General features: G+C 37.0%; 3 protein-coding genes across 3 annotated transcripts; 2 read left to right on the top strand and 1 right to left on the bottom strand.

Annotated features, from left to right (window-relative positions):
* The first annotated feature begins 2779 nt into the window (after positions 1–2779).
* On the top strand, positions 2780–11551 carry capn2a (calpain 2, (m/II) large subunit a). The gene is made up of 21 exons (XM_043255701.1): positions 2780–3267; positions 3533–3602; positions 4826–4944; positions 5822–5955; positions 6568–6736; positions 6842–6925; positions 7061–7146; positions 7275–7343; positions 7431–7591; positions 7668–7837; positions 7942–7953; positions 8175–8386; positions 8641–8677; positions 8767–8832; positions 8940–8997; positions 9801–9865; positions 9968–10036; positions 10124–10202; positions 10294–10410; positions 10728–10786; positions 10882–11551. Exons 1-21 carry the CDS (start codon positions 3031–3033, stop codon positions 10903–10905), a joined length of 2097 nt encoding a protein of 698 aa, XP_043111636.1. The 5' UTR covers positions 2780–3030; the 3' UTR covers positions 10906–11551.
* An 812-nt stretch (positions 11552–12363) lies between these two features.
* capn1a (calpain 1, (mu/I) large subunit a) lies at positions 12364–24319 on the top strand. The gene is made up of 22 exons (XM_043256178.1): positions 12364–12507; positions 13904–14150; positions 15181–15250; positions 15956–16074; positions 17096–17229; positions 17383–17551; positions 18716–18799; positions 18884–18969; positions 19048–19122; positions 19882–20042; positions 20641–20810; positions 20913–20924; positions 21299–21510; positions 21907–21946; positions 22074–22139; positions 22232–22289; positions 22378–22442; positions 22710–22778; positions 22882–22960; positions 23456–23569; positions 23664–23722; positions 23809–24319. The coding sequence occupies exons 2-22, from the start codon at positions 13905–13907 to the stop codon at positions 23833–23835; spliced, it is 2115 nt and encodes a 704-aa protein (XP_043112113.1). The 5' UTR covers positions 12364–12507; position 13904; the 3' UTR covers positions 23836–24319.
* Positions 24320–24645: 326 nt separating this feature from the next.
* Positions 24646–25986, bottom strand: mrpl14 (mitochondrial ribosomal protein L14). Its single transcript, XM_043256179.1, has 3 exons — positions 25859–25986; positions 25600–25664; positions 24646–25162 (listed from the first exon to the last, which is right to left on the bottom strand). The coding sequence occupies exons 2-3, from the start codon at positions 25656–25658 to the stop codon at positions 24796–24798; spliced, it is 426 nt and encodes a 141-aa protein (XP_043112114.1). The 5' UTR covers positions 25659–25664; positions 25859–25986; the 3' UTR covers positions 24646–24795.
* Positions 25987–26298: the final 312 nt, after the last annotated feature.

The following is a 26298-nucleotide window of genomic DNA, read 5'->3' as shown; positions in this document are numbered from 1 at the left end:
TTAGAAAAGGCGGAAACGGAAATACTTGAATCCGCGCGACGTCCACGTGAAGTACCTTAACTTTATATATATCTCAGAGACTTGTTTTTCACACGCAGAATCACTAAACGCACTGTTTACTTTACACGAGTCGTATTATAATATTGTAAATGTCTGCTGTTTACAGAACCTCGCTGAAAATAGTTATATTAAACCCATTCATTCGGTTTGTTGCTGCGTCGACAAAAGCGCACGCTCTAAATAGTTTTTTTTTCCGTATTTTGTAGACTATTTTGAGTTGTATATTAAGTAAGATATATTAAAATCGTGCGCATGACTTTGGCAGGCGCATAAAATCATACTAAGCGGGGCAGACGGTCCTTGACTCAACAGCGCCCCGCGCATTTTACAATGCAAATCTGTGGTGGAAAGTGGAACTGCAGCTCGTCTAATTGAGAGCCATTTGGGCAGATTTGAGACTGTCCCGCTTAGACTCCCTTACCTTATCTCGCTACAGATTAAGACGATATCAGTCAGATGCATCATGTCAGAAACTAGCAGGCATGTCTGTTTTTTTTTCCTATGTGGAGTAATGTATCAATAAAGTATAAATGCTCAAAGGTGTTTAGGTTCTATTGTGTTTGTTCTGAGAATAGTCATTTCTAATTATTTATTTATGTATTTATAACATTCTACACACAGAAAAAATCAGGGGTACAGGAATGTACCTAAATAGTTGTAAACATGTAGCTGTAAATATTAACATGAAGCCAGAAGCCGATGTGCCTTCTTACATCTAAACAATTAAGACATCAAAATATATATCTATGTTTTAAATTTATTCTTTATACACATGGTTTAAAGGCTGAAATTTGATGTTTATCATTTTATATCATTTTATTTTGAGAAACCCATATCTGCTCATAACGTTAATTTTATTTGTGCAGGTGTTAAAGCCATTCCACGAATGTGTGTACACTCACGTGACATGAAACAATCTACTGCGCACAAATACATTTATTCACTTGTGTTTTATGCATTCATAGAAAACTTGTGAGGCCAACAACATCCTGCTGGACAGTGAGCGTGGGTAGAAAAGAGCGGGAGAGACAGAGGATAAAGCAGCAGTAGCATCATTAAATTTCTTATGTTTAAAAAGACTGACAAAAATGAAGGTTGTTGTCAGGGGTGCCGGGAAAAGGGTGCTGACTGCATAGACCCAGCAGCTAAAAGGGGCCCATTTTGGGCTGTCAACATCAATAGAAATTTTTCACCCACCACGGGCTCTTACGTGAGCATGAAGTAAGCCCCTGACCATGTCCATGACCAATTATAAACAAACAATACTGGACGTGTCAGTGTAATGGATCTGTGCATTTAATCTATGTACATATATCAAGCACAAGACAATTTATAGAGCCACTGCTCTTAAAAAAAACATATCGCTTTAAGTATTTGTGTACATTTACTCAAGAAAGTGAAAGGCTAATCCAGCAAAAATTAGTGCATAAAACATCAGCAAAATTAAGTACTATATATAATATAGTATATGTAACCTATATATAGTATATATAACCTATATATTTGAAAAAATATATGAATAAAAAAGTGTGTAGCACTAAAATACTTTCCACTTTTTGGAAAAGGTGTACATGTAACATTTATATATATATATATATATATATATATATATATATATATATATATATATATATATTTACATTTACATTTAGTCATTTTGCAGACGCTTTTATCCAAAGCGACTTACAATTGAGAGTATATATATATATATTTATTATATATATATATATATATATATATATATATATATATATATATATATATATATATATATATATATTTGTATATATATATTTGTGATATAATATGTAAATATTTAGAAATATGTCAAATATATACTCTATGCGTATATCCCACTGCATCACATTTATCCCACTTTTGCAGAAGGAAGGCCTCCAGTTTTTCTCCATAAGTTAGCCTATATGTACCATTAAAAATTGTTAGAAAAGAACAGAACAGAACGAGTCTTCAACTCTTGGTTTATTTGTTGTGCTCAACCAGAAGAGGGCAGCAGCAGCCCATCGTGAAGATGGATCTCTCCGCTCTGTGATGCCCTGAATAGTTTGAAAGAGCTATGAATTGGCAGGATTATGTTCAAAAATTGCACTAGAAGGATAAAGCAAAAACGAAAGGTTGAGTGCACGTTTTCTAGCTTAATTTACCAAATAAATAAATAAGTAATCGAATGTAATTTTTGCACGTCAAATTAATTCGAATGGAAATGTACAATTTAACAAATATCATAAAGCTATAGTTCACAACATAAATATTGACAGTGTATTTTAGTCAATAGCACTATACAGCAAAATCTCCACAATAATAATTAGTTAGTTAGTTACCCGTACTTTACTACAGTTGATAAATAAGACGTCCCACGATTATGGGATGCTTTATTACTAGATGAGTTGGGTATTTACAACACACTGCTGGAAATCAAAAACAATTTTACTGCAGCTTGGGAACGATCCTGAAGTGAAGGTACAGTTTATATTTATAACGTATCAAAGTATGCCCCAATAACGAAAGGCTAGAATCATCCCCATTGAAAAGACTAGCATAAATCAGCCTGAGCAGCTAAAGAAAAAGTTATTAAAACCCAAATACAAATACCCAACAGACCGGCTTGACCAAACCAGAGGAAAAAGAACCCAGCCGATGTTTTCCCCCTCATCAAGGCGGTCTGAGGTGTAATAAAAAAAACTGCAAGCGGAATGCAAGAACGCTTCCTGTGCACGGGTTGAAAAAGACGTTCTGCTTCTTTTCCGCTGTGCTTCTGCTGCATTCCGCTTTCAAAGGCAAAAAGAGCGTAGAACGCGTTCCGTGCGTGTGTGAACGGCCCCAAAATTACAGGCTTAGGACCACGCCTGTCCTGGAAGGAGGAGTGGGTCGGGGCGTAAGCGTAGAACTTTTTCACTGTCGCACTTTTCAACAGCTGCAAAGGAGCGCGGGGCGAAAAACAAAAGTTTGAAAATGTCCGGCGTGGCATCCACACTCGCCAAGAAGAGGGCCGAGGCCGCTGGCTTTGGAACGAACGCCAATGCGGTGAAGTACCTGAACCAGAACTTCGAGGGTCTGAGGAGCGAGTGTCTGAGCCGCGGCCAGCTGTTCTGCGACCCTACCTTCCCGGCCGTTCCCGAGTCTCTGGGCTTCAACGAGCTCGGGCCACGATCGGCGAAAACCACAGGCGTTGTGTGGAAAAGACCTGGGGTGAGTTCTTATCAGAATGTAGTTTTGCCAAAGTAATGCATGAATGCAAATATATATCTATCTATCTATCTATCTATCTATCTATCTATCTATCTATCTATCTATCTATCTATCTATCTTCTCACTGTGGCATGAAGCATTAAACTCTTGGTAATGTGATTTTCATAAAAACCAATGCATGCCAACATATGACTCATCCCTCAAACATTTAAACGAAAAGCAGGCAATGGCATAGAACAAATCATAATTTTGACCATTTCTACAGGAGTTGACCTCCAGTCCCGAGTTTATTGTTGGAGGGGCAACAAGAACAGATATTTGCCAAGGAGGTTTAGGTAAGTAAACGCCCCTGCTAGGCGCAGTTCTAACACGTGTAAAAAAAAAAAGTCCACAAGGTATGAATGGCAAATGGCATATCAAAAATTGACCAAGTATGTCTGCATTTTATAAAGGTCTCTTGGATTCGTTCCTATTCATTTTAACTTTATTGGGAAATCCCCTCTAAACATGTGGAAACATTTTAAGAAGCACACCCAATGTCTTTGAGCATTCGGTTCCCCTTTAAACGAGTTTGCACGCTCTCATAATGCCGTGTAATTCGTACGACTAAATGAGACCCTGCAGTTACTCACCCATAAGGGAAGCCTTTGTGTAATTTTTGGGGAAAAATACTAGCCACTGTTTGTTTTACTAGCAATGAACGTTGAACCGGATGCAGATATCCTCATGAAGTGGGGTGTGATTGCTATAACCTCTGCCCCAAAAGGCTGTTTATTATATTGCACTTGACATTGTTATGCGCTAGACAGTTAGATTCTATCACGTGCGTTGGTTTGATTTAAGGGTCATGCAAATACTTTAAATTACAAAGAGGCGTGATTTATTAAGTGAACGTGAATTTTTTCTCAGTTCAAATTCATTAATTTATAATGCGAAACAGTTCTAGAAGGGTTATGATACTGCTTGAGGAAACCACAAGTGGAGCCCGCCTGTTACTATAGTGACACTTTCAGTGTTGTGCACATCATCAAAGATGATTCATCCAACTCAAAAGGAAACGTTTTTTTTTATGTCAGTGAGTTATAGGTATTTTGGAGACTGATCAGCTGACCTGTTGTGGAAGATTCTGAAAGGCGGTTTATTTAGAGGCATTCAGCTGAACTGAGTTGTCTTTGTGAAGATTACGGAATGTAAAAGATTTTGGGGGCAGGACAAACAGTGTAGGCCTACAAACAAACCGCTGGAGGACTGAATCTCAGCATTCGTGACTGAGAATGTGGGAAGTCGTCTTAAAGGGATAGTTCACCACAAAAATTCTATTCTTGTTTATATTCTATTGCTGTTATTTATATTAAACCCTAATGTCATTCCAAACATTTTCCACTGTGATATATAAAAAAACAATAATTATGGTTGCTCTTTCCTATTCGGTTACAATAAATCAAGTCTTAATATTTAAAAACTTATTTGCATATTTCACGTATCTGCTTAAAATGTCAATGAAAATCTGGTAAAAATGATCAGACTTCAACAACCGCAAGAGTTTTCTTTCCTGCAGGTGATTGCTGGCTCCTAGCAGCCATCGCTTCCCTAACCCTCAATGAAGACGTTTTGGCTCGCGTCGTTCCGTCCAACCAGGGCTTTGGGCAAGACTATGCTGGAATTTTCCACTTTCAGGTAAACAAAGTAGATACGAAAGTCATGTTGCACTTGGACAGCTTGTGAAGAGAAATATGTTGAATAATTGGGTTGTTTGCAGAGAGATGAAGTTTTAAGCGATGAAGCCTTGCTGGGAGGTTGATTTTGGATGGGTGTGAAGTAGTTGCTGTTCTGTTCTAGGAGTTTCCTTGGGTGTTACCAGAATTATTCTAGCTGGTATCTGAAGTTATTTAAAAGATAGTCTGTGTTTATACTTCTTAATGCACAGATCCAATCATATCCAATTTCTTGGGCTAGTATCCGATATCTACAGTATGTTTACATTATTCAGAACTGATTGTTTTATGCACAGACACTCAGGTTCTGAATGGCCATGCTATTAAAATTATTTATATAATTTATAATTATAATATATAATTATTTATAAAAGCATGGACAACAGTTGACAAGGATGTTTTGCCGCGTTAGGAGTTTAGACATAGGTTGGATGCCCAGATGTCGGATGTGTATCATCAACATTTGAAAGCGGCCCAGATCGAATGCGAAAAAATCAGATCTCATGCATATATTTGTGTTTAAACGCATGCAACAAATTCCGTATTGTGTCAGATGTGTGCAAAAGATCCAGTTTTTTGTGCTAGCGTAAACGCAGACGTCAAATAAGTGTAGTCGCTCTTTATCAGAGACTCGCAGTGGCTTGCTTTTATGGATGGTGGAATGTTTTTGTCAGGACAGGAAGTCAACTTGACTCAATAGACAGACAGCACTGATCCCAGAGGAAGTGTGTGCTCAGTTCCTCTATGTGCTCGGGCCTTACCGTATTATGAGGTTGTATTTTAAGTCTCATCTGCTGTGGTTCCTCCCTAATTAAGTAAATTTGTTTTGATGGTTGCAGTTGTGGCAGTTTGGGGAATGGGTGGATGTGGTGGTGGATGATCGATTGCCCACTCGAGATGGAGAACTGCTGTTTGTTCATTCAGCCACAGGCTCAGAGTTCTGGAGCGCACTGCTGGAGAAGGCCTATGCTAAGTGAGTCATAAAATATCCCCCTTTGTTTGTTATGCAACGGCCACAATTGCAGCCTGGCTTACATTTTAAAAGTAGTCTAGTTGTCTAGTCTTATTTTGCATTGAAAAAGTATTAAAATTGTTATAATTAATTCTATTAAAGTGATTAAAATACGTTTTGAGTGAATCTAGAAATAATTTTTATGTTTTGAAGTGAAGTCTAATGCATTTATTTGATCACACTAATAGGTGTATGCATTTATGTTTTTTTAATATTATATGTTTTTATATATTTTTAAAAAGTTAATTTATTCCTGTGACGGCAAAGCTGAATTTTCTTTTTAAGATCTTCTATGGTACTGTTAATACTATATTGTGATTTTATAGCACATAGAAAGAGTGCAAAATGGTGCATATTGTGATCAAGAAAAAATATCTATTTATTTATTATTTGCTTATGTTCTATTGCTGATTATATAAATATGTGGTTACATTTTTGCAAACTGATTAGTAGTAAGTCGTGCACAACAGCACACAGATATTTCCCACCATTTTGAGGCATTTTTAGTAGCTTTATTCATACAATACTTGCTTACGATACAATACTAGGTAGTGACGCTGTTCTCTCATTCAGAGTGAATGGGTGTTATGAAGCTCTGTCTGGAGGTTCCACCACAGAAGGCTTTGAGGATTTCACCGGTGGAATTGCAGAAATATACGAATTGAAACAAGCTCCTTCCAACATGTTCCAAATCATCAGGAAGGCCCTGGATTCTGGATCACTTTTGGGATGCTCCATCGATGTATGAGCACACGTACAGATGTCAAATTATTATATTAGTTCGCCTATAAATGTAAATCCTCTCAGAATAAAAAAAACTACATTTAGTAATGCTTATTTTATATAGATCACCAGTCAAGCAGACTCAGAGGCCATCACGTATCAGAAGCTTGTGAAAGGACATGCCTACTCTCTTACTGGAGCAATCGAGGTTAGTCAACTTTCATTTTTTGGCTCCTTTGGCATTACCGTTCAGATAATGCCTGGGATTAGAATGAATTCAACACAGGAAGTAGCATTTTACTTGTTCAAATTTATATGTTTAATCTATCCATAACCTTCTCAGGTTAATTACAGAGGCCGGAAAGAGAAGCTGGTCAGAGTCCGTAATCCTTGGGGCCAGGTAGAATGGACAGGGGCCTGGAGTGACAAGTAAAGTCAAAACAGTATTCATTTATTGAGATATCGTGCGGTCGCGTAAGCTTGCAACGAAGCTGCTTTAGTGCTATAAAGTATAAAATAGCTTGAACTTATTGCTTAATTGTGCCTGTGTATTTTAGCTCTTCTGAATGGAATGCCGTCGATCCGTCCGAACGCGAGAATGTGAAGTCAGAAGATGGAGAGTTCTGGTACAATTCACATTAAAACCATATACTGTAACTGCATCTCTGAAGATCTTCTTGGCAGTTACTCACTCCCTGTTTGCTCTTGTGTAGGATGTCATTCTCAGAGTTTGCGAGGCAGTATTCCCGCATAGAGATCTGCACTCTGACCCCAGACACGCTGACATCTGACTCCGTCAAACATTGGAGCGCGTGTAAGTTCGATGGCACCTGGAGACGAGGCTCCACGGCTGGTGGATGCAGGAACCATCCATGTAAGCATGTCTATCTGTGAGCTTTAGCTTTGAATATATTTTTAAATAGGAGACTTTAATCGTTTGTCTTCTGTAGACACCTTCTGGATGAATCCTCAGTTTAAAATCAAACTGGAAGAGGAAGATGATGATCCTGATGATAATGAAGTGGGCTGCAGTGTGGTGATTGGCTTGATTCAGAAGAACCGGCGTAAGTTGAGGAAGTCTGGAGAGGACATGCACACTATTGGCTACGCCATCTATGAGGTGGGGTTCATATTAATGTTTGATGTCTCTTTTTTTGGTAAATGTAATGACTTAACCTGTGAAGGGCGCTGTTTATACAAATATTCTTTTTCTTTTCATTCTAGGTGCCTTCTCAGGTGAGCACAATGGAATAACTTGAAAAGGATTTCTGAAAATTGAGATGTGGAGAGTAAACATAAATAGTAATAAGGAAGCACTTTAAATATATTATCGCTAGTATTACCCAAAGAGAAACCACCTGGAAGCCACCCGTAACACCCTAGTAGCAAACACAGATCACATTTTTTTAAAGAAATCTTGTTTATTCTTCGTCTGGTTCTTGATCACCTCATTGCAGTTCCACGGGCAAAAGGATGTTCATCTGGATAAGAATTATTTCCTCACCCACGCACAAAAAGCTCGATCTGAGACTTTTATCAACCTTAGAGAAGTCAGCACCCGCTTCAAACTTCCTCCTGGAGAATATCTCATCGTCCCTTCCACATTCGAACCGCACAAGAACGGAGACTTCTGTGTGCGCGTGTTCTCCGAGAAACAGTCTGAGATGCAGTAAGGATTGTTTGATTTTAAAAAGTTAATTGTAGTGTCTTCAGCGTATTATGATCAACCGAAACTCTTTATTACAGTTGGTCCTAAGAAACCCTTCAAGAAATGTAGTTCGTATTTTTTTGTTTTTAATAATTATGTGGTCTAAAAGAAATCATCCACAATCTATTCATTTATTTATATTAGTATTCCTTAGTATAATAAATATAAATATATTTTTTGTATGTATATAAATATATTATTATTATTTCCTCTAGAAAATGTGATGACCCTATAGAGGCAAACATAGAAGATGTAAGTTTTTCGCTGTGTCTCTCTTAAAATGCTACCTTTCACTTTATTCATGTGAAAATCATCAATAAACCTCTTTTTTGACTCTCTAGGAGACGGTGTCTGAAGATGAGGTTGATGCTGGTTTTAGGGGACTGTTCACTAAACTAGCAGGAGATGTGAGTTATTTTAAACCCTGCATAATGTTCATGAATTATCTTGATTAACATGATACAAGTTTGACCAATTAAACATAAAAAACGTATAATGTTTGTTCTTGCCGAAGGACATGGAGATCTCTGCCACGGAGCTGAGAACAATTTTCAACAAAATAGTTGCAAAAAGCAAGTCTATCTATATAATATTTCTTTAATACATATATGCTAGTATATAGCTTACTAAACATATGTTGCTTTTCCACTGCATGGTACGGCACGCTGAAGTTCAGTTTGGGGGGGGTTCCACTGGGAACAGCACCTGGTACCTGGTACTTTTTTTAGTCCCATCTCAGTTCCAAGCGTACCATACCGTTACCAAAAGGGGACGCGTATACTTTACTAAACGCTGATTGGCCGGAGATAATCCTTACTACCTTCGACACTGAACTTGTGCGAGACACACACAGACCCACTAGATTTAAAAAAGGACTACAGAATACCCTAAAAGTATCACTCGTATGCTTAAAATGGCCGATCAATCAAAGCCCCGCCTTCTCAATAAAATAGCCAATCGCTGATCTGTGAAGTCAGTCTGCTGTTGTGGTTGCTATAGAAACAGTATTCTCTGATCTCGCCTAAAAATAAGCTTTTAATAACGTTATTTGAGCAAAAGAAACAATTATTACCCAGTTGTTGTCAGATTTCATTGGCGATTTCAAATATGAAATTGATCGTAAGCTTAGTAAGCAGTTTGGGAGAATTTGATGCTTCCCGATACAAAGAGATGGGAGCTGCACTTGGATGCCTGGGAGGCGTTTTAAAGATGGCATCTTGTCTTAAAGAGACTTTGATTTAAATCAGCATAGTGAGTAAAGGAACGAACGCAACTATTTACAACAACCGCACCTTCTTTCAACCAAGCCGAGCTGTACCACGCAGTGGAAAAGCACCAATAGACATCTAGTAAAGAGTTTGTCTTCTCCTTACAGGAACAGATATTAAAACAGATGGTTTCAGTTTGGATACATGTAGGGTCATGGTGAACCTCATGGATGTATCCTTTACAAATAGCTCAACGAGCAGTTGTTTATGATATGCATTTATGTTTAACGTCATCATAAGTCAAAAGCAGTTTGACTTAACTCTTTCATTGCAGGAAAGTGGCAATGGTAAACTAGGGTTAGCTGAGTTTGCCACTCTTTGGAAGAAAATTCAAAAGTATCTGGTAAGTTTGTGTGGCACAGAAAGTCAAAAAACGCTACTTGCCGAACCTCATGGTTTGTCTCAGGATAAAATCCTTGTCTTTTTTTAGGTCATTTATAAGAAGAATGACATGGATGGGTCCGGCTGTATGAGTACACCAGAGATGCGAATGGCTTTAAAGGAAACAGGCACGCCGACATTTGACCTTCTTTCAAACTTTTAGTATGAAAAATGAGTTTTTAATGAAGTTTTAATTATTTATTGGTAATCGTTGTACAGGATTCTCTCTGAATGACTCCATTCATCAGTGTCTGGCGGCACGCTATGGAGACGCAGACATGAAGATCGACTTTGATAACTTCGTGTCGTGTGTGATGCGCCTGGAGATGATGTTCAGTAAGAACAGTTGATTTTTTTCCGACTGGTTAAAATGCGTTTGAAGAATTTAAATTATGATTCAATTCAATTAATTTTTAATTATAAGGCTTGAGGTTTGCTGACCTCATTGATCACTTCATTGCATACATTTTTAATTGTCAAGTAACACTTTTAAAATTTTTAATTAATAATTTAAATAGAAATAAAAAAATTATTTTTTTACTACCTTTTGTGTACAATATGTTTCCAGAGGCACTTACATACTATATCACTTTTATTTTATAGTTTTATAAATTGTTTATAATTTTTTTATTGTATTATTTTTACCTTTGTAGAAGTCTTCAAAAGGCTTGACGTAGACAGCAGTGGGTTCATTGAGCTGGACTTCTTCCAGGTATTGACTGTCTTGCGGTCTTATAGCATTGAATGTCTTAATGTTTAACCGTTTTGTGTCCGAGCGTTTTAAACGGCTCTTTTTCTTTCTTTCAGTGGCTGACGTTTGCTATGGTTTAAAGGCCCAGAGGATTATTATGAATAGTATTTTTGTTTTGCTAGTTAACTTACACCAGCGATTCTCAGTCCTAGTCCTTGCGCCCCACCGCTCTGCACATTTTGTATGTTTCTCTTGTTTGTTCCATTCGAAACACATGCCATGCGAAGTGGAAATCACTGGATATGCTCTGTGCTTTAACAAAGAGACACACAAAATATGCGCGAGGTCTGGAATCGAGAACCGCTGACTTACACAGAAGACCACCATATAGCGAAATGCTTAACGAGTATAGCGGACCTCCTGGGATTTGTAAATGTGTCCGTTGTACTTTGCAGTAGATATACAAGCATAGTTGCCTGTTGTTTTATTCGCAATGCACTTTCCTCTTACTGCAGTGCTTGCAAGGCATCATTGTTTTGTTTTTTTGTTGCTGCTCCAAACTGTGTGGCTTGTTGATGACAATTGTGCAGTTACTTTAAGTGATCAGACATACGACTCACACCTGGTCATATAGATTTAAAGAGCAATCAAAGATATATAGCCACCTTTTTATTCCTGTAAGTCAACACTTTTGGCCAGTAAGCAGCCACATAGCAATGCTCTGGCAATAGCATCTTGTGTCTATATATATATATATATATATATATATATATATATATATATATATATATATACATATGTGTGTATGTATGTGTGTGTGTGTGTGTGTGTGTGTGTGTGTATATATATATATATATATATATATATATATATATATATATATATATATATATATATATATATATATATATATATATATATATATATATATATATGTAGAAACCAACAGTAAAATTCCAGGCCTGATGATATAATAAAATAAATATATAATAAAAGAAGGTTTTGCTAATTAGTGCAGGTGGAGTTAAACCTGTCTCTTTGCTTCATTGCATTCAAACCAAATGTCAGCTATCTATTTGTTGTAGTTTTTTGATGAGCTTTATACTTTAATACTTTAAAATGTAATACGCAAGCCCAAAACCAAGTTTACTTTTCTTTGCTGCCTTGCAAGCACCTGTAATTTTTTTTTTTGTTTGTTTGTAGAAATTCAAATCTACTTCGTATTTGTGGACCGTTTGAAATGTTATAAATGCGTAAAATACACAGCCTCGTTGCTGCAGAAAAATAAATAAAATCTTTTATTTCTAACATTACTTCCAGTGTTCACCTCATTCAATGCATTTTATTTATTTTAACATTTAAAACTCTGTTTTGTTGTTAGTATTAACGCAGTCGGTATAAACCAAATTCTACATAAAACAAGCAGACATTATAGGCTTATAATGCACCAGAGCGTTTTCCTTTTTTTCCACATATACAGTATTGTTTTATGCATGTTAGAAATGTTGGAGGCTTGCTCGGGACCCTCTCAAATCCACCGTAATCCGGAGCTTTTATCTGACCGGTGTCGTGACAAGTGTACTTGTCTGTCTGTTCATCGCCCCGCCTCCTCTGGACACACACACACACACACACACACACACACAGGCTCTAACGGTGTATTGCGTATCTTTCGGGAGAATATAACTGTGTTTCTCACACGTCCCCCTCACAGAAGAGACCGACAGGACCGCAGCTGCAAGGCAAGTTCAGCGGTTCTTGTGTTTCTGCCCTGAATCCCCGTCGAGATTGATTTAGTTCGGTTCCGTCCGCGTCGCCGGTCTCCCGTCGGCCTGCTGTAGTTTGTCGCATTGAACACTTTATTCGGTGTCAGACACGCATGTCAGGCGCAAACCGAAGCTTGAAAACGTTTTGGGCTCGAAACGGTTGTTGAAACTGATAAATAAACGAACCGCGGTGATTTACGAAAGACGACATCGCGACGAAATGCTCGTTTTAGAAATTCAAGAAAGTGCAGAACAACAGTAAATGATTAATAGATCGCCTCTAAAAGCGTTTTAAAAAATGTAATTGTAAAGATAAAGGTTTTAAAAACGGTTTTATTTAAGTGTTAGTAGTTTTTTGTGCATTTAATTAATGCAATGCAGGTTGTGAAGTTGCACACTCGGTGTGATTTGTGTAGAAATGAATGGGAGGCCCCCAGTCTGTTGTGAGCTTTGAGGCCAGCAGCACAATGCTGTCATTGATGCGGAGATAATGGAAATATGATATTTCACTAATGCAGTCTAAAATTATTCGCCGTGCCAGTATTTTATTAGATGATTTATGTCAAGTAGATTGAGTCTATAAACTTGCTTATATATTACTGTCATAGTTATCAAAGACGGCTTTTAATGTCAGAACTGAATGTCTGTTCTGTTTACATTTCGACCTTATTAATATGAAGAAGGCACTGTTTACTTTAGCCTTCAGTGGAGCCAAATTGTATTCAGACGCTAAAATTAGTGCTGAAATATTTTGTAAAGTTGCGTTAGAAACTACATCAAAACAAGTAGCATCTGCAAACAATTTATTATTTATTTATTTTATTTTTATTTATTTTTTGCAATTACCAACTGTCAAGTTTATCATTAACGTTCCACAAATGTTTAACAACCACAAAGTAATTCTTTACTTTTTTTTTTTTTTTTTTTTTTTTTTGGGGGGAAACTGGTGGTTAATAAACCTTCAATTAAAATACAAAACTGTTACAGAGGAATTTCAATAGGTACTAATATGCACACCTTAGGTATCGATATGTATTTTTAAAGTGTTAATATGCACCCCTTAAGATAGCAATGTGTACTATTTAGGAGCAAATAAGGTACAAAGATGACATTTTTAGACTTTGGGGGGTTTTTTTAGCCCAAGTAACAGCTTTGTACCTTATTTTGTTTCATAGAGGATGGTGTTTTGAAAGCTAGTGTGCGTAATTTGCATGTATGTGTTTTTTTTATGTTCATTGGCTTTTTCATTACAGAAAAAATGCAATGCAATGCAATCTGTGTCTGCACAAAGGCACAAAAAAACGTGTTTGAGTATGAATCCCTTTGCTATCGGTTTAGCTATTTATAACTGCTTTGCATCTCGCGGCTCCAGCATGTTCACGTATGGAGGAATCTCGGCCCAGATCAGTGCTAACAGGCTGCAGGCCGAAGGCGCGGGCTCTTTCGAGCAGGCTTTACACTTCCAGAACCAGGACTTTGAGGCGCTCAAACAGGAGTGTTTGGAAGGGGGCTACCTGTTCGAAGACCCCTGTTTCCCCGCTGAACCGCCCTCTCTCGGCTTCAAAGAGCTTGCCCCGTATTCCTCCAAAACCCGTGGCGTGGAGTGGATGCGCCCTACGGTGAGGGGAAAGGGAATCTTTCTTTAATGCCACCTCACAGTATGCATTTATTTAATGAAAACGTATAGTGATTTACTGTACTTAATTAAATTAAACAGTCTTCAGTGTCACATGACCTATCCAACCCTTGCAGTTCATAGCCAGAATGTTTATAACCACACCGACCCCTCCCTTCTCTCTATCGCAGCTGTTGTAACTATTATAAATTCACATACGCACGGATTATAAGTGTTTCTGAAGACACGCTTAGTCGGAGTACACACGATTCCTGTAAGGTGGCTTCATTCAGATTAATTGTTACAGAATTTTTATTCGAGAATATTTTTTGTTTCTCTCGCCAGATAGGAGTGGCTGCAGTAATTACGCGCATGTCATTCCAAAGCCTGTCATTTTGAAACGAATAATAATGTAATCATTTTAATAAGACATGGAAATGTCTTTCAACACGGGGGTTATTGTGGTTAACCAAGTCCAAAACTATGAAATTGTAAAAAATCTTAAACTTATTTTGGCTAGTTGCCAAAGCAAAATTTTTATTATAATGTACTAAAATAACTAAAACTGAAAAATAAATAATAATTAAAAAAAAATATATATATATATATATATATATATATATATAAATTTTAAAACTTTTTTTTTTTTTTTACATACAAGTGAATTCATTAAAATGGGGAAATTCAAATTTTTTTAAAATTTGAATTAAAATTACAATGAAAAAATCAAAAATAAAATAAAAATAATAAAAACTGTAACAGTCTCTTAATTGTGCCAAAATAACTCTCTGCCATACACTGACAGTTCATGGTGACCCAAAAAAAAAAAAACACACATTTTTTAAAAGATCCTTTAACATTTTTTCCTTTGCATACCATGCACAGAAATAAATAAAAACTAAACTATGTGCGTATTTATTATTATTATTATTATTATTATTATGTTTTGGTTGAGCTGTTCTTGATTCATTAAAACAAAATCTCTGGGTCGCCTAACTCCAGTCTCAGCCCCTCTAATCCGTGTTTTTCTGCAGGAGCTCTGTGATGATCCCCAGTTCATTGTGGGTGGAGCCTCACGGACAGACATCTGTCAAGGGGCTCTAGGTAAGTGTTCTGGCTGTACAAAAGCGAGTATGCGTAAGTCTCTATGCGTTTGTCTGGGCAGGTATTACGTTTCAAGGAATCCCCTCCGAATGATTCTGAAGCTGTAAAACTCAAAAGCATGACTCACCACCGAAAGAGCAGCTCACATAACTGACCCGAGGCGTGTCGGCATGTGACTCATTCACTTCCCACTGACCTTGAGTCAGAGCACGTCTGTGATTGTGCCAACTTTTGCCAATCAACGTTTCCGCCCTTCTACAGCACATATCTGTAATCCTTTTACATAAGCTATCCGAAAGCTATCAAATACGGTACCCGACAAATGTCTGCACACCAACTTATTTAATATTTGTTGTGTTTTGCAATGATGTATATAAATTATATGGTGCCCAAAACAGTTCAACAATTGAAAATGTGCGTTACGGATGACACTGGTGGTGTATGTTCAGCCCGCCGCTGGCCTCTGGAAAATTCCTCTTCTCTGAGGTGGAGATCTGAGTGGGATGTAAACAGGAATGAGTTCACACAGGCCTCACTGAGAAAATAAACCGCACCCCGTTCCCTGGGTCCCCCTGCTGGTAGTCGAGTGGTAGTTCAAAATATTGACTGAAGCATTTTATTCAGGGATTTTGGTATTACTGCTTAAATAGCTTTTTGAATAAGTGGCTTTATTTCTCCTTGTCTTGTCTGTTTTTTCACGGTCAGGTGACTGCTGGCTCCTCGCTGCTATAGCCTCGCTGACTCTTAATGAAAGACTCCTCCACAGAGTCGTCCCTCATGGCCAGTGTTTTGAGGAAGACTATGCTGGAATCTTCCACTTTCAGGTGCTGAAAAACAATTGCGTGCTCTTGTTGTAAATTATACAGTAATTTTACAGTCTTTTAATCTGAATATTTATGCTTAAATGCTTATATTGGGGGCAAACGTGTGGTTCATGTGTAATTTTATTAATAATTAATAGCAGGGGGGGTTTTCTGAGCCCATTTTTTTAAGTGATATATAAAGAAATACTTGTGCACACACACACACATATATATACAGTTTTTATATATATATATATATATATATATATATATATATATATATATATATATATATATATATATATATATACACACATACATACATACACACACATATATATATATATATATATATATTTATATATATATATATATATATATATATATATACACACATACATACATACACACACACACACACACACACACATATATATATATATATATATATATATATATATATATATATATATACACACACACACATATATATATATATATATATATATATATATACATTTTTTTTTTTTTTTTTGTGAAAAGCTGTATTTTTAGCATCGTTACTCCAGTCTTCAGTGTCACATGATTCTTCAGAAATTATTGTAATATTCTCATTTATTATCAGTGCTGGAAACTTATATAATTTTTTTATTCATCAAAGAATCCTAAAAAATTTGTCTGCACAACAAAATTTTAATAGTAAATCAGCATGTTAAAATTATTTCTGAAGGATCATGTGATACTTTAGGCTTGTCTAATGACTGATTGAAATTCAGCTTTGCATCACAGAACTTTTTTTTTTTTTTTTTGGTCAAATATCAATTGTCAAGCAGGTTTCTGTTGGGCAACTCACTCTGTAAATGTTTCGCCCTCAATAGAAATTTTAGATTGCATGGACTTTATCGAAGTTTCTGCAAAATTCACACCTTTAAATGTGATCTTTTAATCTGGAGTCCTCTCTGGCTTTTCTAAATATAAATAAATGTCCGTCATCTGGATGTTAGGTTCATTACAGTTGCTTTTTTTTTTTTCTGCTGTGCAGTTCTGGCAGTTTGGTGAGTGGGTCGACATTGTGATTGATGATCGGCTCCCGGTCAGAGACGGAGAGCTCATGTTTGTCCATTCAGCAGAGGGAAATGAGTTCTGGAGTGCCTTGGTTGAAAAGGCCTATGCTAAGTATGTCCTGATACGCATTTTTGTAAAGGCCAGCAAAATGTGTTCTAATTAAACGAGAAGCATTTACAAAAGTGGACCGCCTCTTTCTTATTTGATAAAGATTTTAGCATAGCCTAAGCGCAGTCTCCTTACGCGTGTGTGTTTTTGTGCCAGGCTTAATGGCTCTTATGAAGCTCTCTCTGGAGGATCCACCACTGAGGGTTTTGAGGATTTCACCGGAGGGGTTTCGGAGATGTACGAGCTCAGGAAGGCTCCGAGAGACCTGTACCGAATCATCAGCAAAGCCCTGGAGAGAGGCTCCCTGCTGGGCTGCTCTATTGATGTGAGAGATTCATTTACCGCATTTATGTCACATTTAAAGGAACATGCCATTTCTTTAAAAACAGGCTCATTATTTAACTTCCCTAGATTTAGATCTGCTTTTGTTTCACGTGGCGCTCGAGCGCAAAACGGTCTTGCCGAGCACACGGAAGTAGACAAAGAAGATGCACCTAGCATCACGCTCAAAAATGACCAAAATAGTTTGAATATTTTTCCTATTTAAAGGTGACGTATCCAGATTTTAAGTGCTATAATTGGGTCTCCTGTGCATTAGATTACACAAGCGACAATGGTTATCAGTTGCAATGCCGTGGTGAAAGTTTGAGCAAAACTAACCGTTCTGTCCTCGGTGCACAGCCTCAGAGGAGACAAGAGAGCGGTGGATTTATAGACTGCTGCTGCCATGCACATCTAAAATAAACATTTTTCCCCAGCTGTTAACCTTCACAGACACCGACTGTAACTCGTGTGTTTTTAACGTAAACCTGTGTGTGAACGACACCTTAGTTTGGTACTCTCATGCTGTGTCAGCCCCTTTTCTTTCCTCGTGCTTCAGATGTATCCACTCAGAAAACTATGGTTTAAAATGCATGATTTCTATATATTAAACATGAAAATCAAAACCAAAACTGATGTTTTTTTGCAGGTAGCAGCTGTAATGGCGCAGCTCTATTCTGGAAAAGGGGGCGTGGAACAGCGCATTAAATTTGCATTTAAAGAAACGGGCAACAAACATGAGTGTTACACTCAAAATATGATATAATAAATGATCTATAGGGTATTTTGTGCTAAAACTTCACATATACATTCTGGGGATACTAGAAACTAGTATTACATTTTGCAAAAACGGGCATAATTTGTCACCTTAAAAATACTCTTCTATAGTTATATCATGTACTAAGACCTAAAAAGTACAGCAGGAAGGTTTCTTGATTATTACACCATAATGATTATTGATTATTATAACATAATGTAACTATAGAAGAGTCAAGTTCTAACTCTTTGGCTGTTCCTGCAACACGGCAATATCAAATATGGCGAGATACAACAACAAAACATAATTTCGCCTTGGGACGAAAGAGTATAGGCAATTTGATATTGCTTTAAAACATTTATTTACCTCAATCTATATTAGTTTAATATGTTATTTCTGATTGCGTTTCAGATCACCAGTGCCTTTGACATGGAATCTGTGACGTTCAAGAAGCTGGTTAAGGGTCACGCTTACTCGGTGACTGCTCTCAAACAGGTGATGCTCTCGGGTGATGTTGCTCATAAACACATTTCAGTTTAATTTCGATCTGCCTTCACGTGTGCGATCTCTCTTTGACAGGTGGAATTTAGGGGTCATACGGAGAGGCTAATCCGCGTCCGTAACCCGTGGGGTCAGGTTGAATGGACGGGGGCCTGGAGCGACAAGTGAGAAATAACACAGATACTCTTATTCAGTCCAGCCCAGTTCATTGAGTAAGAAGACTGGGTCTGTTTCCTCTCCAGCTCCCCTGAATGGGACGAGATTGATCCGTCTGAGAAGGATGACTTAAACATACAAATGGAGGATGGAGAGTTCTGGTGAGATTTATTAGCAAAAAAAGTTAGATTTTGCCCAAAATGTAAACTTTTCTTAAACTTTATTCACCCTCGGGCCACCCAAGGTGTAGATAGGTTTGTTTCTTCGTTAGAAAAGATTCGTTGGGACATATTGCTCACCAGTGGATCCTGTGCAGTGAATGGGTGCCGTCAGAATCGAAACAGCTGATAAAAAGAAGTTGTCTGAATCAGGAGAGAAATGTTAACGGATCAAGCACTGTTTACAAGCAAAAACAGTCCAGAAGAGTTCTAATCAGATTTTTTTTTTACTGGAGAAAACGTTATTGTGGATTATGGACTTACATTTTGACCGTAAGCAATGGTTTAAAATTTAAATGCCTTAAGAATGGATTTGTTTCTCACAAATATTGCAAATTTTCACTTACATGAAGTTATCTGATGGACTGGCGTCATGTGGATTATTGTGATATGTTTATCAGCCGTTTGACCTCTATTTCTGACGGCACCCATTCACAGCAGAGGATCCACTGGTGAGCGAGTTTTCATGAAGAAACAAACTCTTCTCTTCTATATATATATATATATATATATATATATATATATATATATATATATATATATATATATATATATATATATCTAAGGATTTGAAGGTGAGTACATTTTTTAGCAAATTAGTATTTTTTTTGAAGAACTGTTCCTGTAAAATTGACACATCAGTAGACCGAAAACACATTTTGTACGCTCACAGCATAAATAAACGGTTGCCTTTGTCCCCAGGATGTCGTTCAGTGAGTTTTTGCGGCAGTTCTCCAGGCTGGAGATTTGTAATCTCACCGCCGATGCTCTGAGTGATGATGACCTTAGTCACTGGAACACCATCAAGTTTCACGGTGCCTGGCGGAGAGGCAGTACCGCGGGAGGCTGCCGAAACCACCCCAGTGAGTGACACCCCTGTTTACGTCTAGCGCTTTTATCAGTTGAGGTCACAGAGTAGCTGGATTGTTCCTCATAGTGGGTGACCCTACCATTGGCTTTACAACTAGCCAAAGACAATATAAAAAAAAATAAGCCAAACTAGCCAAAAATCGTAAACAGGATGACTGAAAAATCCAGTTGTCAGCAAATAGGATTTCATATACACTGCCATTTAAAAGTTTGTATTTAATGTAATTTAATAGCTGTTTTCTTTTTTTGTTAAGCAATGAATTATTAATTAAAAATGAATTATCAGCATCATTATTACTCCAGCCTTCAAAAATCATTCACATATGCTGCTGAAGGAACATTTCTTATCAGATGTGTTGCCTATAATTTTTTTTTTTTTTTTGTGGAAACAGTGGCACATTTTCAAAGAACAGTATGTATTTGATTTAAGAAATCTTTTGTAGCAGTATAAAAATCTTTTAATATCAAAAAAATCTCCCTGACCACAAACGCATCGCAAACAAGCTGATTAATGCATAAATCGAGCTCGGGTACCAGGTTTATCTGGGATTTGAACCCTTGACTGATGCGTGTTCCTGTATTATTCGGCAGACACGTTCTGGATCAATCCACAGTATAAGATCACATTACTGGAGGAGGATGATGACCCAGAGGATGAAGAAGTGGCCTGCAGCTTCCTGGTGGCTTTAATGCAAAAAGACCGTAGACGGCACCGCCACCACGGACAGGACATGCACACCATCGGCTTTGCTATCTACGAGGTGAGGAGCAAAATGGGTTCAAATCGAGTTTATAGATAACTTTGAGAAAGGAAAAAAGGCTCAATTGTTCCCTTTCTTTTTCTTTTTATCTCCTCCTTGCAGATTCCCGAAGAGGTATGAACCCATGTCAACAATTTCTTTGTTAAATAGGTTTGCCTGCACCATTAAATCAACATGACATTTTTATTTTCCAACTCCCCTAGAATTAAACAACCGAGTTTTACTGTTTTTGAATCCATTCAGCCGATCTCCGGGTCTAGTGGGAGCACTCTTAACTGTAGCTTAGCATGGATCATTGAATCTGATTAGACCAGTAGCATCCCGTTCAAAAATGACCAAAGAGTTGCCTATTTTCAAAAAAAAAAAAAAAAAAAAGTGTGTTCCTGTAAGGCTTGTATACTTCCATAAACTTTTTTTTTTTTTTTTTTTAAGCAGAAGGTAGTATTGTTCTTTAGATTGTTCACAGTGGGATTTGCGTCTGTCTGTAGTATGCAGGCTGTCAGAACGTTCACCTGAAAAAGGACTTCTTCCTGACGCACTCATCGTCTGCCCGCTCTGAGACCTTCATCAACCTGCGGGAGGTGAGCACTCGTCTCCGCCTGCCTCCAGGTGAATACATCATCGTCCCCTCCACCTTCGAACCCAGCAAAGAGGCAGATTTTGTCCTGCGAGTCTTCACTGAAAAGCAGTCACAGACGGAGTGAGTGTGTGTTCGTGTTTATAAAAGCACCCAATAATTCTAATTCAGTCATTAACTCACCCTCATGGTATTTCTGTTCGATTTCCAAGCTTCATTTTTCCAAGCCACATTAATTTAATGCAGTATAGTCTATTACACACACACACACACACTATATATATATATATATATATATATATATATATATATATATATATATATATATATATATATATATATATATATATATATAACTATATTTGCATATAATGCTTATAATACACGTCATATAAACTACTTGCTGCAGTTATTTTCATATGTCCTATTGTGTTTCGTGAAAAAATTTACAATTGGATTTGCAATGACAATAGGATTAATACATTTTATTCTGTCACGACTTTACTTTTTCACTCACAGGGAGTTGGATGACGAAATTTCCGCTGACCTGGAGGATGAGGTAAGATTTCGCATCCACGTAAATTAGAAAACAAATGGCATATTCTTTAGACTTTTTAATAAATATGTTTTTTTTTTAAATAAACATGGGTTTTAAACTCTTTTTTCTTTTTTTCTTTTTTTTGTAGGCAGACATCACAGAGGATGATATTGATGACTCTTTCAAGTCCTTGTTTGCCCAGCTGGCTGGAGAGGTAAATAAATCTAAAAAAATATTTTTTTTTTATTTCAGGTTCGATTACGGTAAAACATTGCATTTAAATGCACTTTTTTTTTCCTATTATAGGATATGGAGATATCTGTCCGTGAACTCAGGACTATTCTCAACAGAGTAGTGTCCAAACGTGAGCAGCTCTATTTTCCCTACACTTGGGGACAGAGCAGTCAAAATTAACCTGTTAATCTCATTTTAATGAACCGTTTCTCTCTCAGACAAGGATCTTAAGACAGATGGCTTCAGCATGGAGTCCTGCAGAACTATGGTCAACCTCTTGGATGTATCCTTCACTATTTTAGAGTATGAGTTGAGGTCTATTAACAGCATCTGTCATTTTTTCGACCACTATGGAAAATCATCTTAACTTAACCTGAAGCTCATAGGCTATGTTTATTGACTTAAAATGCAGAATTTGTGCAGAAAGGTTATCAGAATACATTAACAGTATAAGAGGTGTCTTGATAAATTATATTCTGTGATGAGTAACATCATGGCAGTTGTGATCAGACAACCTGTATCTGTTTTTACTCTTGACTATGTTCATCAGAAAGATGGTAGTGCACGGTTGGGTTTAGTAGAGTTTCAGATACTCTGGAATAAAATAAGGAAGCTACTGGTGAGTGACTTTGGTCAGCTTTTTTTTAAACTAATTTCAAACAATTTCTGAAACGTTCGTAGATTCTTCTAAATAAATAAGTCATGCTTTCCTTTTCACTCAGGGGATCTTCAGGGAGTTTGATATTGATAAATCAGGCACTATGAGCTCTTATGAGATGCGCATGGCTGTAGAATCAGCAGGTAAAAGACATACATCTCATTAATTAACATATGCTAAAAAGGTGCAGAAACTAAATGAGTTTTAATTGTGATCATTAACTGCCCATAAATGTTTATGAGTCGTGATTTAATTAATTATTTTTTAAAGAAACAATATTTTTATTTAGCAATAATTTGATCAAATGTGGCTGTAAAGGCATTTGTAATATCACATAAAATGTATTTATATATTTTAAATAAATGCTGATCTTTTAAACTTCTTATTGGCTGCTGAAAATTCAGTATTGCCATCACAGGAAATAAACTGCACTTAAAATATTCAGCATGATAATATTGCGGTTTTAACTTTTTATTTTTTTGTTATTAAATAAATGCAACCTAATAGTGAGCGTATGATATTAAGCGTTGCATTGCAAAAATAATAATATTATCAGCCCCAAATGTTTAAATACGTATAAATTGAAAGCGACTCTTGAGGTTCTCTCTGAAAGTCCGTCCTTTACACTTTCTCTACAGGCTTTAAGCTCAATAACAGACTCAACCAGATTCTTGTAGCCAGATACGCTGAGAACGAGGTCATCGATTTTGATAACTTCGTCTGCTGCTTGATCAAACTCGAGGTCATGTTCAGTAAGTGTTTCTTTTTGTATCCCATAGTGGCTCTTAACATATTTTTTTTAACCATATCCCAGCGTGGTTTTCATGGTCTTGCGCTTCCTTGCAGGATCATTTCAGCAGCTGGACAGAGACGGAACGGGAACGGCTGAGATGAACCTGTCCGAGGTGCTCTGGCTTGATTTCATCACAGTCAAATGTTAAGAAAAAGCATCTACAAAACACTAATCTCTAATTCTCCTTCTGTTGTGTAGTGGCTCTTCATGACCATGTGCGGTTGAGGACCGTTTAACGAACGTCCGAATCAAGAACCTGCTGCAAAGTGCCTCAACGCTGAACTCCTCGTGCAACAATCTCACTATAACCTCGTTAGAGTAAAGCTACTAGTTTTTTAAGGATTTATTTTTCACTCAATATCACATATTGCAGTTCCACTACAAGCAAAACCGCTCCAGTGCGAAACACAAGAAAGAGGACCTCCACTCTCCGCTGCTGTAACGGCTGAGAAACATCATGTGCATGGGATAAATATCAAGCGAGCTTCAAGTGTTGTGTTTTGTCCTAATGGAAGACTGACCTTTATTTCAAAAGGCTGTCTATGAATAGTGCCATAAATAAAATAAAAAATTCACCACAGCACTGTATGTTCTCCTATAAGGTGAAGTTATGCATCCAAGCTTTAGATGCACAATGTGTAATTGTGTAGATATCGTCACTGATTTCCTATGATCAGAGCTTCAGAATAAATTCTGTTGTTATTCTAAACTTGCATAAACTTATTTCATATGTTCTGAAAACAAATCCAAATACCTGTAAAGTCCTTATAAGCGAGTCGTAACGGAGCGATGACTGTGATCTTGCAGTTCTGACATTTTTCTCCGAATTCTGAGCTAGGTGTTTTTTTATTCCCTTTGGAATAAAGTAATTGTGACTTTCTCACAATGTGGCTATTTTGAGAAAAAGTCTGAACTCTGAGAGAGAAACTCTTTATTCTTTCATCTTGTGGAGGAAACAAGCTTCTAAAACTCGTACGCTACATTGTTATTTGGGGTAAAGTATGTAAGTCTAAATAATAACTATAGCAAATACTATCACGGTTTCATCCACATGCTTTATTGCAAATTATTCCACAAGTAACCATGAAGGCGAATTACCTGAACGGCGTGAACATTTTTAATGTATTTACAAATTTAAGCGGTTTTGTCCTCAGATTTGACCTCTCGGAATACAAAAACACCCATTTAAACAAATCTCTGAGCAATCGCCAACAGTTTTGAATATTCTCCCTCCATTTTGCGCAGATTCGTCGGAATAGGAACTTTTATTCTCGTTCCTGTGGGGTTTCCATTCTCTTCTATCAAAACCACGTTATTGGAGTCGAAGCGTGGGGTCATTCGATCTCCAGGCATCTTGTGGCCCACTATGAGAGCTTTCTTCTTCTGTCCTTTAATGGCTAGCAAGACTTTGTCTCCCACTTTACCTACTCCGTTCTTGGTGTATACGTGAATGACTTTTGGTGGACGGTGGTGATGGGCATTTCCGAGAGCGCTGTTGTCGACCACCCTCACGCGTGTTAACTTCTGAATAGCAGACACAGCTGCAGAGACGCTGCAGGGAGATTTAAAAAAAAAAAATGGTTTCTGAACATCATTAAACCGTCAGAGCTACATGAAAAGCCAACACATTTAAAGAAAAAGGCTTAATTAGTTTACATTTGTTTTCTTATTTATATATATATATATATATATATATATATATATATATATATATATATATATATATATATATATGATATTTATCATAGAACTTGTGAGAAACTAATCATATATTCTGAGCGAACCATTTCCCATTGTGTGGTAACTAGCTTAGAAATCACCCTAAACAATAAAACCAGGACCCACACTTGCCGACTAATTAATTTCTGCACCCAGTAGTGATCACAAATGATCGTTTTTTTTATAAATCAACCCTGAAAAGACAACGTTACGATTCCCTCATGTCATTGCGCGAACCTCAAACCTGAAGGAAAACATGAAGAAATTTACCTGAAAGCCCTCTGCTGCATCAGTTTGGGCAAAAACACGCCGGACGACAACATGGCCATCCTGACCTGATATTAAAAACAAGACCGAATAAATAACAACAATTTTAGAGCCTTTTAATAATAACGAGCACGGACAATTCTTATGCTGTTTAACTGCGTCAGGTTATCGATAAAAAGCAAGCAAGACGAGTAGGTGAACTCGTAAAATTGGTTAAAAAAATTATTGTAAATTAGCATTAATAAATAACGTTGTAATATACCTGCTCAGATCATTCACGCCACACCAATGTCATGCACGAATCTGCGTCATAACAAAGCGACGTTTCCTTTTTCTTCTTGTATTGATTCGATGGCAGCGAATTGAGCGCCACCTGCAGCGCTGGAGGACATACGACTCACCAGCAAGAGACTTCATTAAAACCCGTTTGAAAAAACCCCACAAACAAATTAACTGATTTTGTATTAGCCCACCCTCATTTCCGTATTTGTTTACTTATTTAGACTGCATAATTATTATTTACATCTAAAATAAATTTAGAAGACAAGGTAAATGTAAAAATGTATTTGTTTTAAAAGCCTTGCATTTCTTAATTTTTTTGTGTGTTATTTGTTTCTTTGTCTGTTTGAATGCTTGTGGCCCCGTCCATTTGACCATTGTGTATGCCATTGTATGTCACAGCTACAGGCCTTAATATCAATA

This window comes from Puntigrus tetrazona, chromosome 13, assembly GCF_018831695.1.
Source record: "Puntigrus tetrazona isolate hp1 chromosome 13, ASM1883169v1, whole genome shotgun sequence".
NCBI lineage: Eukaryota > Metazoa > Chordata > Actinopteri > Cypriniformes > Cyprinidae > Puntigrus > Puntigrus tetrazona.
The sequence above is the reverse complement of the archived record's forward strand: the minus strand, read 5'-3'. Positions and strand labels throughout refer to the sequence as shown.

Bases quoted from the DNA above. Each gene is read 5' to 3' on its own strand.
- mrpl14 (XM_043256179.1), bottom strand. From the start codon at position 25,658: ATGGCCATGTTGTCGTCCGGCGTGTTTTTGCCCAAACTGATGCAGCAG. The intron at 25,163-25,599 runs GTAAATTTCTTC...ATCTCCCTGCAG, and splicing joins ATGCAGCAGAGGGCTTTCAG to CGTCTCTGCAGCTGTGTCTG.
- capn2a (XM_043255701.1), top strand. From the start codon at position 3,031: ATGTCCGGCGTGGCATCCACACTCGCCAAGAAGAGGGCCGAGGCCGCT. The intron at 3,603-4,825 runs GTAAGTAAACGC...TCTTTCCTGCAG, and splicing joins TATTTGCCAAGGAGGTTTAG to GTGATTGCTGGCTCCTAGCA. The intron at 8,387-8,640 runs GTAAGGATTGTT...TATTTCCTCTAG, and splicing joins GAGAAACAGTCTGAGATGCA to AAAATGTGATGACCCTATAG.
- capn1a (XM_043256178.1), top strand. From the start codon at position 13,905: ATGTTCACGTATGGAGGAATCTCGGCCCAGATCAGTGCTAACAGGCTG. The intron at 22,140-22,231 runs GTAAATAAATCT...TTCCTATTATAG, and splicing joins TTGCCCAGCTGGCTGGAGAG to GATATGGAGATATCTGTCCG. The intron at 23,570-23,663 runs GTAAGTGTTTCT...GCTTCCTTGCAG, and splicing joins CAAACTCGAGGTCATGTTCA to GATCATTTCAGCAGCTGGAC.